The sequence below is a fragment of the Raphanus sativus genome, chromosome 6 (assembly GCF_000801105.2).
Source record: "Raphanus sativus cultivar WK10039 chromosome 6, ASM80110v3, whole genome shotgun sequence".
NCBI classification, from domain to species: Eukaryota; Viridiplantae; Streptophyta; class Magnoliopsida; order Brassicales; family Brassicaceae; genus Raphanus; species Raphanus sativus.
Genome location: NC_079516.1, coordinates 19,415,107 through 19,433,629, shown reverse-complemented (window position 1 = coordinate 19,433,629; position 18,523 = coordinate 19,415,107). Strand labels below are relative to the sequence as shown.

The window sequence follows — 18,523 nt, the reverse complement described above, 5'->3', positions numbered from 1 at the left end:
TATGTATACAAAATCGAGTAAGAAAATGCCTTCTCTCTTTGATATTATATAAACATGTATTTCACGAGTTATAGTACTATATATAATCTCTGGTAGTTACATGCTTATCACACCAGTAGAATATAATAATACAATTATTTAGTTAAATAGTTGAACAAATTTAACAGAACTGAATATTTCAATAAAAATAATAAAGCTAACGTTATTTAAGTAACAAAACCTAAAATTCTATCGACAAGGTTTTGTCCCCATGTAAACTGTATTATTGCAATTAAAAACTGGACTTGTACACGTATCTACTAGCACATGTCTTGGCAACCCCATGTCATTTATAACCCCAACGACACCACCCTCTACTCACCGCCATCAACTGAAACAAAAATATAATCTAAAAGATCCAATCCTCCTTCTTCTTTTCTTCTCTTGTCAGAGAAAACAATCAAAAGATGGGTAACAGTTTAGGCGGCAAGAAAACGACCAAAGTCATGAAAATAGACGGCGAGACTTTTAAACTGAAAACTCCAGTGACCGCGGAAGAAGTTTTGAAAGACTTTCCCGGCCACGTTTTGTTAGAGTGCGAATCCGTCAAGCACTACGGTGCTCGAGCCAAACCACTTGAGGTAACATTTTCATGTTGTGTAGTACTTTTGTTCTTAAAATTAGTACGTTTTGATGGTTAGAATGGAAAGTTTCAGACAAAAACTAAGGCATTAATTTGAGTATTTTCGGAGTGCAGATGAAGCAGAGGTTGGAGGCGAAGCGGCTGTACTTCGTGGTAGAGCCGGTGAAGGAGTGTCCAACGAGAAGGGTAAGATCGGGAATACACATGAGTGCAAAGGAGAGGCTTGAGAACCTCATGCTTGCGAGGAGATCATCTTCCGATCTTTCCATACTCAAACCGGCGGGAGAATGGTCAAAGACGGAGGAAGAAGGAGAAGGAGGAGGAGCGGTGAGGGTGAAGCTGAGGATTCCAAAGGCGGAGCTGGAAAGACTGGTTAAAGAGGGAGCCACCGAGGCGGAGGCCACTCAGAAGATTGCCGCTCTCTATATGGCCAAACACAGCCATAATGAAGCGGCTCGGAACACGCTACAAGGTCGTGAGGATGGAGGAGACGAGCCTACCGCCGCCATCGCTACAGCCACATCCCTCGCAACGAGGGGAGTCAAGTCACGTCTGGTGAGTAATATTGTCTCTTTTTTTAACATAGTAAAATAGTCAAAAATATACTAATTGAAATAGTCACTTTTAGAGAATGGCATACAGTTTTTGAATAATAAAGTGGGTTGAAAACATTTCACTTTTAATCAGACAAATCGGAGTAGATAGAGATAACTTTGCTGGAGTCAAACTTTGCATGCTGCTTTTACACTTTAGATATGTTACTATAATCTATGGCATTAACATAATATTTACACTCAACACTCAAGAACATGATTTTTTTCAGTGAAAAAAAAGGAGCATGATTTTTAAACACATGAATTTTTATTCTTACTAAACAAAAAAAAACATTGTTTAATAAATGTTGAAAACATTTGATATGCAGAAGCGAGTGAGTTTCATGGCGGAAAGAGGAGGAAGCGAGATTACCGTTGCTTGAAGTTGATGAACAATTAAATACATATATGTATATGCATAGACTGCTTCTCAAAGTTACTGCATCTCATTGTACATAAAGAGCAGAGTTTTGAGAGAGCGAGCTAATGAGTAATTCATACATGTCTCCGCTATGCAGCTAGAGTTTATAGTATTATTTATTACAAAAGATAGAACAGTTTTTAGTATTATTTATTACAAAAGATAGAACGTTTTACTATTTGTAGTCAGATTCATCACTGTCTCATTTATCTCAGCCTTATTAATTCTCTGTTTCCTGGGAAGATGAAGTAAAGAGACTTCTATATAACTTCTAGGCTCGTTTTGTCCTTCTTCCGACCTCAAGAGCCAACTCTGTATCAATCTTCAGTGAGATATCCAACGCTTTAACCGAATGAGTCAGAGCTCCACTGCTAATGAATGTAACTCCACTTTGTCCAATCTTGTGTACTGTCTCAATTGTAACGTTTCCCGAAGCCTGCGTCATGAGATCAGAGTTGTTTTTCATTAGAGAGAAGTTACACTAATGAAAGGTGACTTTTTCATTCTTTCTATCTAATACACACACATACACACCTCGGTCTCGACTCTTCCATTGATTAGCTCCACCGCATCTTTAAGCATGGTGACATCAACATCTCCATTCTCCAACGGTACAACCATATTGTCCAGCATTATTCTCGTCACCCTACTCTTGGACCCACTTACATACTCTAACACTTCCCTCACTTCCTCAAGCGTCCGCGTCTCCACCTTAAAGAAGATATATAGATAATGATTAGTACTTGCTTTCACCTCAAAATTTCAGCCGCTAAGTTTTTGAAAACTTTTAAGATATTCACCTCCACGTCCAATTCAAGATTCTTTTGCTTAAGATACTCGTCCACAGATCTAATAGCACTCACTATACCTCCTGCAGCAGAGATGTGGTTATCTTTTATCATCACCATGTCAAATAGTCCCATCCTATGATTCTTCCCTCCACCAATCAGCACCTAAGCTTAGTAAGATAACAACAACCTCAGAATCTCAAAACAAGAGATTAAATAAAATATGCAACAAAATGTATGGGATGAAGAAGTGTAGAAAACGTACCGCCCATTTGTCTACCAATCGCAAACCAGGAGCAGTTTTTCTCGTCTCCAGTATACGTGCAGGGTACGCTGCATCCGCCATTAACTGCATCAAACAAGCTCATCAACTCATCAATAAACAGACTATATAACCCAATAAGATGAACAATATTCACTATAAACTAAACTGAGCTATGAAACCATAGAATCCCCTTTTTACTAATCCAATAAACTTCTTACTGATCATCACTACGTTTATGTGAATGTAACCACAACAATCACTTGAGAGTACCTTGGTAAGGGTGGCGATACCGCTCATCCTCTGCATAAAGTTGAGCACAACTCTTTCAGCAACAACAATCTTGTGAGCGTTTCCTGATACTTTCCCGAACTTTAACCCTTTATGAACATAATCACCATCCTTACGCATCCATTCCACCTTGAGAGATGATTCACAAACATATCTCAAGCACTAAACATCACTCAAACCAAAACCAAAAACAAAAGCATAGATACAAACCTTCAAAGAGGGATCAACTTGCTCAAAAATCATCTCAGCAAGAGCGATTCCAGCAACAATCCCATCTTCTTTCGCCAAGAAATAAGCTTCCACTTCCATATCAAACGGTATCGTAGCCATACACGTCACATCTCCTATCAAATAATTAAAGAACCCATCAAATAAAAATCGAAACTTTATGATACTAATTAAAGAAGTGATGTGAGAGAGAGAGAGAACCTGTGTCACCAGCATCTTCGGCTAGGGCAAGTTCGATGACTGCTTTAAAATCGTAAGTGGGATGTGAAGGAGGCTTTATCGCCATGGAACCGTGTGAAACGGCAGCTTGAGTCACAGAAGCAGACATTTTCACGACACTCCTGAAACAACAGTTCAAGAGAATTGAGATTTAACCGAAAGCGAGGGAGAGACCGAGGTTGGGGATTTGTCGGATAAACCTTTGAATAGCGTAGAATTGAGGCGACAGCAACCGGGAGGAGACAGAGATCATTGTAATTGACTCTCGAGTCTGTTTCTTGGTCCTTCCTGGTGGCAATTCTGTTAATACAAATATGTCCCAAGGGGAAGATAAGAGTGGTTGAACAAAAACTAATTGGGCCTTTTATCGAACCTCAAGCCAAGCCCATTTTAATCAGGCTTCATTAGCCTGAAAATATTTTGAAGTTTGCAAACATTTGTTAATATTTCTGAAATTGTGTTAATAATATATACATTATATATGTTATCATAGGGGACGTTATATATATAATGTCTCCTATGATTTTTTTTGTTTTTGATAACTCTGGTATCTGGGCAGCCACATTCTCAACTATCCCCCGAAAGGAGTTCCGCGCCCTAACGGAAGGGATGTTAAATCCGTTATGACCAAGACTCGAATTCGGATGGCGGAAAGTACAACTGTACCTCTTTTACCACCAAGCTACGAGCGCTTGGTTATGTCTCCTATGATTTATAGAAGTCTAGGTAGACCAATCTCTTGTAGAGGAACAATAAAAAAGAACAGAAAAAGGAAGTTAGACCAGATTTTGCTCTTATGTCTTAACTAAACTTGTCATTTTTGGTTCAACCAGTTTTTCTTGTCTAAAGTCTATATATGATATGAACTCAATAATGTGTTTGACCAAGAAAAAGATATGAGCTCGCTAATGTATCTCTTGAGAGTTTTCCAATCAGTCAATAAATTAGATATGTCCAGACCGACCACCGTAATTATTCTTGTACTTACAAATACCAAGTAACCACGTTTTTTTTTTGTCGTCTCCAAGTAACCACGTTTATGTGTGTGTGTGTTTTTATAATATACAAACCTATTTTATAAGTACCTCTTAAGAGTTTTCTAAACAGTCAATAAATTAGATATGTCCAGACCGACCACCGTAATTCTTATACATACAAATACCAAGTAACCACGTTTATGTGTGTGTGTTTTTTATAATATATACAAACCTCTTTTATAATTCAATTAAATATATTTCCTCCTAACTATTTCAGCATGTACATTTCTAAATTTCTTATTGTTGCATTACTTTTCAATTGACTGCTAGTAGAATACTATTATATATATAATAATCTGTCAAAGTTGAAAACTAGAGAAACACAGTTTATGGTATTGAAAAAAAATATTTATGCCATGGCATGAAATACTAGCCTGTGTTTACGTATATATATATAACTTAAATAAAACAAGTAAATTAATTGTTCTACATAGGCTGCTGAAGTGAATAAAACACACACCAACGTTCAACATAAAACATAAAACATGAAGCAACTAACTAAACAAGTAAGGAAAAGGTCAAACGTTAGAAGAAGCAACCTCTCTACTTCGTTCATTTGAAAAAATCAATAGTATCAAACAGCATTCAAATCAAACCGTTGTCTCTCCCTCATTCCGCATGTGTACTACATATATGTTGCTTCCATCAAAGCTTTCTTATCATTTCCATAATTTCTCTCTTAACTCAAAATATCTAAATTCAACGTTCCTATAACCAACCACCAATCATACCATTCTATTTAGATTTAATATTGCACGTTTCTATATATATCTGACCTACAAGACCGAGGTTTTGCATGAAGCATGAGGATCATGTGGAAGTTTATTATGGTGTTTTATTTTATTGCTTTAGTAGGATCAAGAGCAACCTCTGCGGCCAGGCTGACGATATGGATGATGGATAAAGAAGATGTGGGAAGAGTGTTTGATTTGCAGAACAAGCTCCAACGAGGTCCAGTTCCTCCTTCACAACCTTCTCAATGCCACCATAGACTAAGCCCTCTTTCTCGTTCGGAGGTTTATTATCCCCAATATGTTAGATGTCCTTGATCATTGCTCCTTCATTGACCATGATCAGCCATATTCTTATTCTTTCTATTTTTTTGTATTGTATCAGTAAAAATTTAATCCGACTCATTCAAAATCGAAGAGTCGTATATACGTAAAATATGTTTTCGACATAAATTAATCAATTTTGTGTTGTAGAATTATTGACTTGATCATCGACGACTAACTAATTAATAGAGATGCAATCTAAAATGTAATCTAGGTTCTGGTCTCATAACGCATCACTGAAAAATGAAAGAATTTAACATCTATCTTATTAAAATAGAAATATTACAACTTTTTCTATGTGGATTTTTAAGTTGGACCTCCACATATTAATGCTAAACTAACCTACCTATTATTAAACGTGACTTTTTGTAACCTTATTTTACTTTAATGATTTAGTTTAAATGATCCGATATTAATTAATGATCAGATTTATAACAACCATCATTATTGTTTTCCCTAACGTGTTTTGTTGTTTTCTTATTATTATATGATTTAAATAACCCTACATTTAAGCAATCTATATCTTTTCTATTTTATTAAATCATTTCTTAAATATCTTTTACTTTCCTTAAAAAAATCCAATGATATTAATTTAGGCAAATCAGTTTACCATTGCTTTCAAACGAAAAATATTTTCTAAAAATATAAGATGCTTATAATAACAGAAATGTAATGAATATCTTTTCAAAAATAAATGTTCTTTGTTACTGTGGAGGTTTATATTAATAATATGGTGATATACATAACTCAAATATATGTATTTCCATGTTCGGCTACCTTTAATACATCTATACTATTAAAGTACAAGCATATTTTGGATTTTTACTCTTTTTACCCTTACCGAAGAACCTTTCTTTTGTATTCATTAAGGGTATTCTGGACATTTTGCGCCAGTTTCTTCTTAATTATTTTTTGGTTTGTCATTAATCACCGGTTTCCTAATTTAATTTCGGCCTGCGATTATTTCTTTGTTTGATACTGCATCGATTATTTCCATGTTTGATACTATTATTAACCACCGGTTTTCTAATTCTAAAATTATTAATTTTGTCAACAATCATTATCATTTCTTTGTTTTGGATTTTTACTCTTTTTACCCTTACCGAAGAATCTTTCTTTTGTATTCATTAAGGGTATTCTGGACATTTTGCGCCAGTTTCTTCTTAATTATTTTTTGGTTTGTCATTAATCACCGGTTTCCTAATTTAATTTCGGCATGCGATTATTTTTTTGTTTGATACTGCATCGATTATTTCCATGTTTGATACTATTATTAACCACCGGTTTTCTAATTCTAATATTATTAATTTTGACAACAATCATTATCATTTAGAACGATTTTGAAAAATATAAATATATTTTAAACAAATTTCCAACTTATGATCACCGAATTTGTCTTATCATTAGAAAAAATCACAATATTAAAAATACCGGATTACAAACAGGTAATTCGTTCAACCGCAGGTCCGAGTCGAGTTTCAAAACACCGATCAAAACTATAAAACTGTTATATTGATTTATATTTAAAATATCTACTTCAAAATTAAAAACCTAAAAATACATGTACAATATAGTTTTAACCGAACATAAACCCGGATATAAACCACATATATGAGACGGGTTATATAAATGCATATACAAGACGGATTATATAAATGTGATTATATAAAATTTTCACCAAACATAAACCTGCGCTTTGAAAGCGCGGATCAAAATCTAGTTATAAACATTATAACGTAATTTTGAGGGAGGATACATATATCATGTTCATACGCTTGGAGAATATAAATATTTGGTCGTTATATGACACTATGTGCGACTCAGAATGTTCCACCGTTGATTATAAAACTATAATTGACAAAAAATTCTAATGTTATGAAACTGAAAAAAAAAAATACAGTCATATCGTTGTAGCATTTCCAAATTTTCTTTTATAATATTAAATATAGGTTTTCTGTTCTAAAAAAAATTTCAAAACTTTAAATTTAGAGTTTTGAAGAGTGAAACTTCATATTTGAAATTTCATTACTCAAAATTTTAAATTTGAAATTTTATCTTACAGTTTAGATTTTTGGCTTTACAATTAATTATAATCATATTATGATCCTTAAGCATTTTGTCATTTATCGTTTTACTCCTTAAAATTTTGATATCTCATAAATATTTCAGATTTATTTTATAAATTCAAGTTTTACAAAAAAGTAAATAAATTTTTAAAATAAAATTTATACTACTTTAAAACTAAAATTAGACAACAAAATGTTACAAAAGAGACTTAATTAATTTTTAAAGGCACATGAAGACGTAATTATTACACAAATTTAAATATTACAACAACACTAATAGTCTGATAAATTTGTTCTGGAACCTCCAAAGTTTACAAAATATTGTCCAAAAGTTTTGTGTGTAGCCGAAGATGTAGCATTACGAAGATAATTTTATAAAATAATGCAATATTTTGCTTGTAGTTTAATATTTAGTTATATATTTTTATTTATATTTTTTTATTTATATGTTTTATTTGCAACATATTATTCTTAATTGGTGAATGGTTTCAAAACGAGATGAATTACCAGCTTCTGTAAGTTACTTGAAAGATATCAAGATCGTGAAAAAAGTTTCCACAACTTCTAACTCATTCATATACCAAGAACGATAAATTCAAAGGTGGAGAGCCTCACACGCAGTGCAAGGAATCATCCATCTTTATCATCCATATAGATGCAGAACTACCGGTTTGATTCGCAAAGTCTTCATTAGTATGTTTAGTTTGACGATAACAAAAAAACTATTTTAGTTTAAGATTTTATTAATTAATATTGCTACTATAAAATATGTGCTAGTTATTTGTAATTTTTTTATGGATTTACATTAATTATATTAATTATAACAAATATAAAAACTATATAAGGAAATATAAATAATTTTTAAGTTAAGTTTGAAATTTTGCTTTTGGAGAATAACACTTTGAAATTTCAAATATAAAGTTTTGCAAAATTTAAAATATAAAATCTTTTTAGAGCTACTCTAATCTGACTCTCTTTTTTTTTTTTTTTCTAATCTGACTTTATCCTTGTTTATATTGCGTCAACCTAATCATTAGTTGTCCATTGATTACATATTTACATATAATGGAATTTTGTCATGTTTTAATTTCTAATTTAGCAAAGGATTTTAGTTATACATATCAACCAGGCAAATTAGTATCAACAGTGTGAAAACGTATGTATGATTTCCAAATAGGTGTGAAACGTACGTTAGAAAAGCCTACGTATGTCGCATGCACGCTTTTTTTTTTTTGATCGTGTCGCATGCACATTACATTACTAATCTCGTTAAAATGATCAGTTATTATCGTGTTTCATCAATATATACACTGAAAACTTTCGTTAAATTGATACATTCATGGCAACACCATAAGAAGGCGACAAGAGGAAAACTAGTTGTAAAAAAGTCAGTTTCTCTCTCGCCCTTTTTCCAATGCAGAATTGTTGGTCACTTTCCGGTAGCGCTTCCGTCTTCAAACCACCGTCACCTTCCTCAGGTGAAGCTCCCCTCCCGCCTCCTTCCCCCCCAGACCCTCCAGATCCCCACTCTCCACTTCCCCTCAACCATTACCCATCCCTATCTGAAGCCAAAAAGAAACTTCCTCATTCCGCTTCTTGTTCTAACTCTCCAGCCTCCCCCTCTACTACTGATGTTGTCATGACTCAGTCTCATCAACAATACTCCTTCCCTACTGGATCTGTCTCCGCGGACCAGAAAACTAGCTCAACTTCCTCTGGATCTGAAAAACAGATTTTAGCTACAGTAAACCCTTTACCAAAAGGCTCAGATGCTCTACTAGAAACCTTTACTGTTTTACCTCCTAGAAGTAATTCTCCCCTGCTCACTAATGGTGCCTCTTCCCAAAAGAATCTGGCCCCATCTTTAGAACCCTCACATGTGGCCTCTGCCCCTGTGGACCCGATGGAAACTTCCTCGCCTCATCCTGTTATTTTGTCCTCTCCCCCACTAGTTTCCTCTTCACCCGACATTCAGAATCCCTCTCTCCCTCTCTCTTCTCAAACAAAATCCTGTCCCCCCTTCTCAAACAAACCCAATTCCTTCAACTTAACAAAACTCCGCTTCTCCTCCAGCTCAAACCCTAGCAGAAAAACTCAGAAACAAAGGAGACAAGACCCTCAAACGCTTGGCTCCAGTTACTATTGCAGAAAATGGAAGACCTCGTGTTATGATCCCGGACTCTGTTTTCCAGAAAGGGGCTGATCTACACAAGAATTTCATAGTTTGCTATTTTAATGGGAGAGCTCCGCCTTTTAACCAGATCCAAAGTGTGCTCAACCATCTCTGGGGTAAAGGTAGAAAGCTCGAAATTCACAATAACCCGCTCAACCACTCTGCAGTTGTTCGAATTCAGAGTGAATATCTGCGTGGTAAAATTCTGGAAAAGAATATATGGTATGTTGGTGATTCTATGTTTCATACCGCTCAGTGGACGGCGGGTCACACTGCGTCAACTCCACCACTCCGATCTATTAAGCTTTGGGCGCATCTCACAGGCATTCCTTTGGATCTGCGACACCAAGAAGGTCTCAGTTGGGTGGCTGGCCTAGTAGGGGATCCTAAGGAAACAGATGACTTCACTCTCAATATGGTCAGCTTAACTCTTTCACATGTTATGGTTGAACTGGATCTTACAGTGCCCTGCCATCTGTTGTGGAGTTCACTCGTCAAAGTGGAGAAGTGGTGGAAGTTCAGGTTGAGTTTCCCTGGCTCCCCTCTACCTGCTCTCACTGTCATGAGCTTGGACATGTTGTTCGCAACTGTCTCACCTACACCCCTCCTCCTCCAGTGCTCCCAGCAGACGGAAATGCAGAAAAGTCAGTCAGTACTAAAGGAAAGTCAATAAGCGTAACAACAGGTTCCTTAGCCTCTCCCTCTCCAAAAGCTATTGGGACCTCCTCTCGAACCAAGCAGTATGTTCCCAAAAAGCCAAACTCAGCAAAGATTAAGACTGCCTCTGGCGTTGAGACACACCCTCCTTCTTCTCCCCCCTTACCATTCCTAAACCCACCTTCTCCTCTTTAAAAAATGTCTCTCTCCCTGTAACTCAGCCTAACCACTCTGCCATTTTGCCCTCCTCCCCTCCACCACAAAGTCCTCCTGACAAAACTTATAAACCATCCCTTAAGCGCTCCCGTTCATCCCCTTCAATCTCTCCCCCGTTACCAACTCCCAACCCTCCTCAGTCCCCTTTTCTTCATCCAGGCTTAGCTAAATTCATCTCTGAAACCTCTTCTTTTGTTCCTCCTTTAAATAACCCTTTTTCTGCCCTCACTAATGTTTCTGAACTCCAGCTTGCTGGAGACCCCCCTTTACCTTACCAATGAGCGTCAAGCTCTTTTTTTGGAATGTCCGTGGTCTCAATGATCCGGGCAAACATCGGAATTTTATAAATTGGCTCCATAACTATATGCCTCTTTTTGGTGCTTTGCTGGAAACACATATAAAGGAACTTTCTCTTGCCCAGTTGATGAGTAAACTTTGTTGAGGTTGGCACTTCACTTCCAACCACGCTTCAGATGATGATGGTCGCATCGTTCTTATCTGGAGAGACCCAGCCCAAGTCCGCGTGATCTACCAGTCTAGACAGGCAATTACCACTGAAATCAAGCTCCCAGATTCTCCTCCTTTGTTCTATACTGCTGTTTATGCTTCAAACCAAAGCGATGAAAGGACTGATTTATGGGCTGAGCTGCTGCATCTTCACTCCTCTCTACCCCTTCACGATAAGCCATGGATGATAGGTGGAGACTTTAATCATATCCTTCATGCTTCTGAACACTCAACTATCAGTGATAATGCAAGTACATCGACTATCTATCAATTCCGGGACTGTTTGCTTCAGCTTGGTGCCTTTGACTTGAGATATCAAGGCCCAACCCACACTTGGATGAACAAACATCCAGTCTCCCCCATTGCTAAGAAATTGGATAAATGTCTGATCACAAGTGAGGTGATTTCTGCTTTCCCCCATGCTACTGCAACCTTTCTTCCCATTGACTTCTCTGACCATTCCCCATGCCTCATAGACCTAGCCTTTGAACTACCCAAAGCCGGAATCCAGCCTTTCAAATTCCTAAACTATCTCATAAAACACCCGAGCTTCTCTGAGGTTGTTCGTGAAGCTTGGTTTGAGGCCGGAAGCGTATCAGCCAACCTAACATCTCTGTGTTGGAAGCTGAAAAGCATAAAGAGAAGTTTAAAATTACTAAATCGAGATAATTTTTCACATATCCAGGAGAGAGTGAAAGAGACTTACAGTTTGCTTCAACTTGTGCAGGTGCGTGCTTTAGATGATCCTTCCCCTGAAACTTTTGCAGAGGAGCAAGTCTTGAACCAGAAATTGCAATTCCTGTGTCAAATAGAAGAGTGCTTCTTCCTGCAGAAATCCCGAATTAATTGGTTAAAGGAGGGTGACCTCGACACTATCTTCTTCCATCGTGTCTGTCTCACCAGAGCTAGCTACAATGCTATTCGCTCGTTCCTTCTCCCCTCTGGTACTCTGCTCACTGATCCATTGGCTATGAGTGCTCTTGCTGTAGGGCATTTCAAAGCGGTTCTTGGTCCGGATGGTAGCTTGCCGTTGTTGTTGTTTACACCTTCTGATTGGTTCCAGAGTCTCACTCAGTTCCGATGCAGCCTACAACAGCAACAAAAGATGTTACTTATGCCTTCAACGGAGGAGATTACAAAGCTGATGTTCTCTTTGAATCCCAACAAAGCACCGGGACCCGACGGGCTAACGTCAGCATTTTTTAAAGGAGCATGGAGTATCATTGGAGTGGAAGTGGTGAACTCAATAACTAATTTTTTCAACACTGGATTTTTGCCAAAGTCTACGAATTCGACGATCCTTTCTCTAGTACCAAAATTCCCAGGTGCTTCTAGGATCACGGATTATAAGCCTATCTCTCTTCTGAACACTATCTACAAGGTTATTTCAAGACTGTTGGTTCGAAGGCTTAAACCTATCCTTATTGACCTCATCCTACCGAATCAAACTGCCTTTGTGGAGGGAAAACTCTTGCTTGAAAACACAGTTCTTGATAGTGAGTTAGTAAACGGGTACCATAAGAACAAGGGGGCTAGAAGAATTACCATAAAGGTGGACATCGCCAAGGCTTTTGACACGCTTTCCTGGGATTTTCTCTTTGCGGCATTAAGTAGCTTTGATCTCCCTCCGCCTCTGCTTAATCTACTCAAAGCTTGTGTCTGCACAACAAGTTTCACTGTTGGTTATAATGGAGTAGTAAATGGGTCCTTTAAAGGAAAACGAGGCCTCCGCCAAGGAGACCCGCTCTCTCCTTACCTGTTTGTCATTGCAATGAACTGCTTGTCCATGATGCCCGATCAAGAGGCTCGCTTAGGGAATCTTTCATATCACCATCACTGCCGGAAAACAAGACTCACGCATCTCTCCTTTACAGATGATCTCATGATCTTCATTGATGGATCGCTGGACTCGGTGCAGAGAGTTCTTCAAATCTTTCACGAGTTTGAAAAGCGATCCGGCCTAGCTGTAAGTCTGCAAAAATCAAGCTTCTTCTCTTCAGACATCTCTCAGGAAGAAATCTCAACAATACAGGTTTCAACGGGAATGCCTCATCGTACCTTGCCAATGAAGTACCTGGGAGTTCCAATGGTCACCAAGAAGCTTACTCTCCATGACTGTGAACCGATGCTGCATCAGATAAAACTGAGATTCTCCTCCTGGTCTGCTAAGGCGCTTTCCTTTGCGGGCAGACTTCTCTTAATCAAAACCGTCATAGCTGGGATCACAACGTTTTGGTGCTCTTCCTTCTTACTCCCTAAGGCCTGCATAAACAAAATTAACTCTCTTTGTGGTTTATTTCTCTGGAATGGCAATATTGAGGGACATCATTCTGCACGAGTAGCTTGGGATGTAGTGACACTTACAAAGGAGCAAGGAGGCCTGGGGGTCAGGGATCTACATGTCTGGAACAAAGCGTGTATACTGAAGCTGCTATGGCTGCTTTTCTTCCGTCCGGATTCGGTGTGGGTTTGTTGGTTTAAAGAGGTTGTGCTCAAAGGCTCCTTGGCAAACTTCTGGACAGTGTAACCAAGTGCCTCTTACTCTTGGCTAGCTAATAAGCTCATAAAGTCAAGAAGCCTCTTCTACCCTTTAATAAAGAGACGAGTCGGAAATGGGCTATCCACTAGCTTCTGGTTTGATAATTGGTCGCCTCTCGGCAGCCTTCATGAACTGCTCAATGGCTCCACTTCACGACTAGGTGTTCCAAAGGAAGCTACTTTTGCCTCCCTTCATCGAGCGGGTCGCTGGATTCTCCCTCCTGCTAGGACAGATGATCAGCTAGCCCTTCATATCCACCAAACAACTATATCCCTCACAAACGATGATGATCAGTACGAATGGATATTGGATGGAAAGAAATGCAGCAAGTACAACACTGGAGGTATCTATACTCACCTACAAGGTCCCAAGCCGTCTGTTCCCTGGGCGCTTGTTGTCTGGATCAAACTCGGCATTCCGCGACAGAACTTCCTCTCTTGGTTGGTGGTGCTTGACCGGTGTCCAACTAAAGACAGACTGATCAGATGGGGACTCCCGAATGTTGATCCCAACTATCTTCTTTGTAATACTCATCATGAATCTCGGAATCACCTCTTTTTTTACTGCAGTTTCAGCGCAGCTGTCTGGAGAGCTATTACTGATTGATGTCAATTCCAATCGCCTGCTGGATGGGAAGAAAACTTGAACAGCTTGATTCATCTGAGGGGGAACAAAGAGTTAAGACGACTAACCCTCCTAGCATTCCAATCAACTGTCTACTGGCTTTGGACGGAGCGAGACAAGAGGCACCATCAACAAGTCTTCCGAACAACTGACTCTTTGATCAGGACCATTGATAAGCAAATCAGGAACCGGATACAAACTGTAAGATCCTCTAATCCCCGTGCATGCTCGACGATGATGCAGCTGTGGCTTTTGCGTGCTTGATAGTGATGGTACCGCTTCGGCTTCTCCTTCACCTTTATTCTTTCTCTCGATGAAACCGTCAAGTCTATCGATGGAATTGGACTCCTGCGACCTTCACAAATTTGGGCCTCTACAATTTCTCTTATCTCATCAACTAAAAGTTCCTAAGCTATGTGTCTCATTTTAAAACACTGGGCCGAATCCATTAAGTATCTTAGCCTACTGTAGGTTTGTAATAGTTTTACATTTCCTTTTGTTTTTAATTAAGAAAGAAGTTACAAAAAAAAAACACCATAAGAATTTGCTTTTTCCAGCGTGGAAAATAAAACAAAAAATAGTGGGAAAGTAACAGAAAGAAGCGGGTGAAATTTCAAAAAGGCAAGCTGACTTTATTGTCACTTTACTGAGTTAGTTTGTTAGTAAAAAATAAATCATGTGTATCGTGACTTTATTGTGGGTTAAAAACTTGAGTTGTTCACAATGTGACTGCAGAGGCATGTTAATTTTTGTTCTTCTTTTAAGACACGTTATTCTCTCTTCCAAAATCATTTACTTGGCATAACAAACGCCTACCAACGAAGAAGGAGAATAGGAGTCTTGTTGCTACTGGGAGTTCCTAGGAATATGTTGATGTTGAAGGAAAAAAAAAAAAGTCTCGGATCTTCTATTTGCTAGAAAAAATCAATAGCGCAAGTGAAGTCTAAATACACATTTTAAAAAGCCCATTAATCTGCAATGAAAACCCATTAATGTTTAGGCCCACAACTTCCACGACAAATCTATTTTAAAGAAAACAATTAATTTTATATTCAACTATTGCATTTCAGATTTGACTAGTACATTGTAGTTAGTTATCGACGCCACTGATTTGCCGAAGAAGACAGATGGCGAGATCGTGCTCTATCTGGACGCCTATCTTGATCTCACTTTCTCCGATGACCGGTGATTCAGCTAAAGTTTCCCGGCGACGGGTGATTTTAGCCACAAGTGTAGGTTCTCCTCAGGTTCGTACAACTTCTCGAATAATAGATCGAATTAGTTTTTTTTTTTCTTTTTCTGGAGAAAGATGCGTGCTTGCTCTCAGTGTGAATGAATCCGAGGCTTTTAAGATTAGGTTGTGGTATTAGGGATTGTTTGATCAGGGGGGGGACGATGATGATTCCCTGAAACTCATCTGGTGGACATAATCATAGATTTTGAGTTAAACTGGGCAGTTTCATCGAGTCTGAGCTAATTATTTGTAAATAAAAATAAAATTTGAATTAATTATTTAAGAAAAATTGGTCTTGTTCATCACGAACTATGTCTGCCACTGTGTATGATGAATGTAAATAACATTTGCTCATGACTTCAGCATCAGATGTTTTTTTAATGTATTGCAAGCGTTAGCTTTCTTAGTTTGTGCAGAGCTCTTAATTAAGACAGTTTTGCCTTTTTCTTGCTAGCCTTTACTTGAAGCAAACATTAAGGAACCGCAAGTCATTGATTCCAAAGATGTTTCCAGGAGAAACACGTTGCTGTATCTAACGGCTGGAGTTCTTGGTGGGGTTAACTTGCTCCATGGTGAAGCTGCAGAAGCTCGAGTAGGGAGAAAGGAGAACAGGAGAAAAGCTTTAGAGAAGCTGAGAGGGAGAGCGAAAGAGTCTGAACCCAAGTCAGGAGACGAGAATAAGAAAGAGTTAGACGCTGAAATATTTCCTCTACTTCCTCCACCTCTCCAACCACAAGCTCTTGGACCTGTTGTTGAAGCAAACTTGTTGCCATAAAACCTACCTCTTCTTGCTTTGCACAATGTTGATAATCAAACTAGATTCCATTTCATCATCATCATCCAACAAAATGACACAACATAATGTTCCGTCATTCTGTGTTAGGACTTCTTCTATTACAAAAAGGGAAGAAATATGTAACCAAGAAAGACAAATTATAATGTTCTCTCGCGTATATTAATAACTATCGCGGGCCAAACTATGGACTTTTTCCTTCTGGCATATAATAACTAAATAGTAGCCCACTAAACCAATGTGTCGGATGTGGAGGCCCAATATGGCTTTTTTATATTCCGAAACGTTAAACCCACAGAGCTTTCATGAATTTTAATAGGGAAAATCGCATAAAAATTCATTAGTATAACTTTAAACCTTGAAATTTTTTCATTAACACTTTTAATCTTCAAAACGACTTTTGTATCGTAAAAAATCTTCAGAGTAAAAAGTTGACCTGTTTAGCAGGTAATTTTTCAAAAATAATTATTTAATTAATACAAAAACAAAATAAATAAATTCAAATAATAAATAAAAATCAAAACTTTTAATAAAATTCACAAAAAATGAAAACATAATAAAAAAACTAAACTAAAATTTTAGAAAATTAAATAATTTTTTAAAATTTTAACAAAATAAAAATAACTAAAATTTTAATAATAATAAAATTAAATTTAAATAGAGAAGAACTAAATAAAGTCCAACTTTTTTAAAAAGAAAATTTAAAATAGTTTTTTAATTATAATATTTTTTCAAAAATATATCATATCATCCTGGACAGTAACAATTTCAAATATATCACTAGTGACAATGATGGTTTCTAATTTTTATTTCATTAATGAGTTTTTATTAAATGTTGTGATTTTTGTTTAATTTTCTGATTTTTTTATTTTTTTGTTTAATTTACTTATTAAATAATATTATTTAAAATGTTATTTAATTAGTAAAATAATCAAAAAATTAATTAAAAATCAGAAAATTAATCAAAAATCGTAAAATTTAATAAAAACTCATAAATTAATTAAAAATCAGAAAATTAGAAAAAATCAAAAATTAATTAATATTTAGGAAATTAAAATTCAAAAATAAACGAGATCAAATTAAAAATGGAAAAATAAAAAATTCATATATTTCAAAAAATGAAAATTCAAAAGTTTGAAAAAGTTATTTCTGTCATTTTCAACGATGATGTTGAAAACTATCATTGGAGATATGGCAATTATCGTCATTATTAATGGTTAAGTGAGAAACCATCATTGTCAGTAGTGGATTTTGAATTTTGAATTTTCTATTTTCCATTTTTTTTAAATTGCGAACTTTTTATTTAGTTATTCTCTATTTAAATTTAATCTTATTTATTATTATTTTTTAGTTATTTTTAATTTATTAATATTTTAGAAAATTATTTAATTTTAAAAATATTTATTTAATTTGTAAAATTTTAATTTTTTATTCATTTTGTAACTTTTATTAAAATTTTCTATTTTTATTTATTTTTGGATTTTTATTTATTTAATTTGTTTATTTTATTATTTAAATAATTAATTTTGAAAAATTACCTGCTGAACCGGTCAACTTTTTGCTTTGGAGATTTTTTATGATACAAATATCACTTTGAAGGTTAAAAGTGTTGGTGAAAAACTTTAAGGTTTAAAATGATAGTAAATGACACTTTGAGGGTTTTTTATACGATTTTCCCGAAAAATTTCTATGCTATATCATGATTTATAACCAAGAACAGGGGCATACATCTTTCTTACACCGATATAAAATTACAGATCGAAATTTTTGCTTTGCGTTGTTGTTTATGAACTTTACGGATCCAAATTTTTCGTATCAGATCGAAATAATTAGATTGAATCAATTTAACATATAATATGTCCATCTCTACATTTTATGGATATGAGAATAAATAATTAATTAAATACTATTATTTTTTTGTAACTTAAGATTCAATACTATTATTAAAAGGTAATATATCGTTATTTTTTGTTAGATTTTAATTTAATGTTTATTCGTTGTAACCCTGGTTTGTTTAAGATTCAAAAGAGAATCAGTACACAAAGCCAACACATCAGCTTTTTAAATCTTGAAATAATAGTGTTGATTGATATTTTTCAAAGATTCATCGACACAACATCCACTAGTTACAAACAGATAAACTGCTTGAAATTTTAAATTCAGACATAATAATATTCCACACATTAAAGCTTTTAGTA

At 36.1% G+C, this 18,523-nt stretch overlaps 4 protein-coding genes across 4 annotated transcripts; 3 read left to right on the top strand and 1 right to left on the bottom strand.

Moving 5' to 3' along the window:
• Positions 1-340: 340 nt before the first annotated feature.
• LOC108812200 (uncharacterized protein At1g66480) lies at positions 341-1,814 on the top strand. Its single transcript, XM_018584389.2, has 3 exons — positions 341-620; positions 737-1,177; positions 1,545-1,814. The coding sequence occupies exons 1-3, from the start codon at positions 447-449 to the stop codon at positions 1,596-1,598; spliced, it is 669 nt and encodes a 222-aa protein (XP_018439891.1). The 5' UTR covers positions 341-446; the 3' UTR covers positions 1,599-1,814.
• LOC108812199 (nicotinate-nucleotide pyrophosphorylase [carboxylating], chloroplastic) lies at positions 1,601-3,752 on the bottom strand. The gene is made up of 8 exons (XM_018584388.2): positions 3,625-3,752; positions 3,407-3,546; positions 3,188-3,321; positions 2,960-3,106; positions 2,690-2,773; positions 2,437-2,589; positions 2,171-2,347; positions 1,601-2,072 (listed from the first exon to the last, which is right to left on the bottom strand). Exons 1-8 carry the CDS (start codon positions 3,675-3,677, stop codon positions 1,908-1,910), a joined length of 1,053 nt encoding a protein of 350 aa, XP_018439890.1. The 5' UTR covers positions 3,678-3,752; the 3' UTR covers positions 1,601-1,907.
• A 1,409-nt stretch (positions 3,753-5,161) lies between these two features.
• LOC108808015 (uncharacterized) lies at positions 5,162-5,532 on the top strand. Its single transcript, XM_056988807.1, has one exon. It carries the CDS (start codon positions 5,265-5,267, stop codon positions 5,508-5,510), a length of 246 nt encoding a protein of 81 aa, XP_056844787.1. The 5' UTR covers positions 5,162-5,264; the 3' UTR covers positions 5,511-5,532.
• A 9,824-nt stretch (positions 5,533-15,356) lies between these two features.
• On the top strand, positions 15,357-16,404 carry LOC108812201 (uncharacterized). The gene is made up of 2 exons (XM_018584390.2): positions 15,357-15,545; positions 15,987-16,404. Exons 1-2 carry the CDS (start codon positions 15,426-15,428, stop codon positions 16,305-16,307), a joined length of 441 nt encoding a protein of 146 aa, XP_018439892.1. The 5' UTR covers positions 15,357-15,425; the 3' UTR covers positions 16,308-16,404.
• The last annotated feature ends 2,119 nt before the right edge of the window (positions 16,405-18,523 follow it).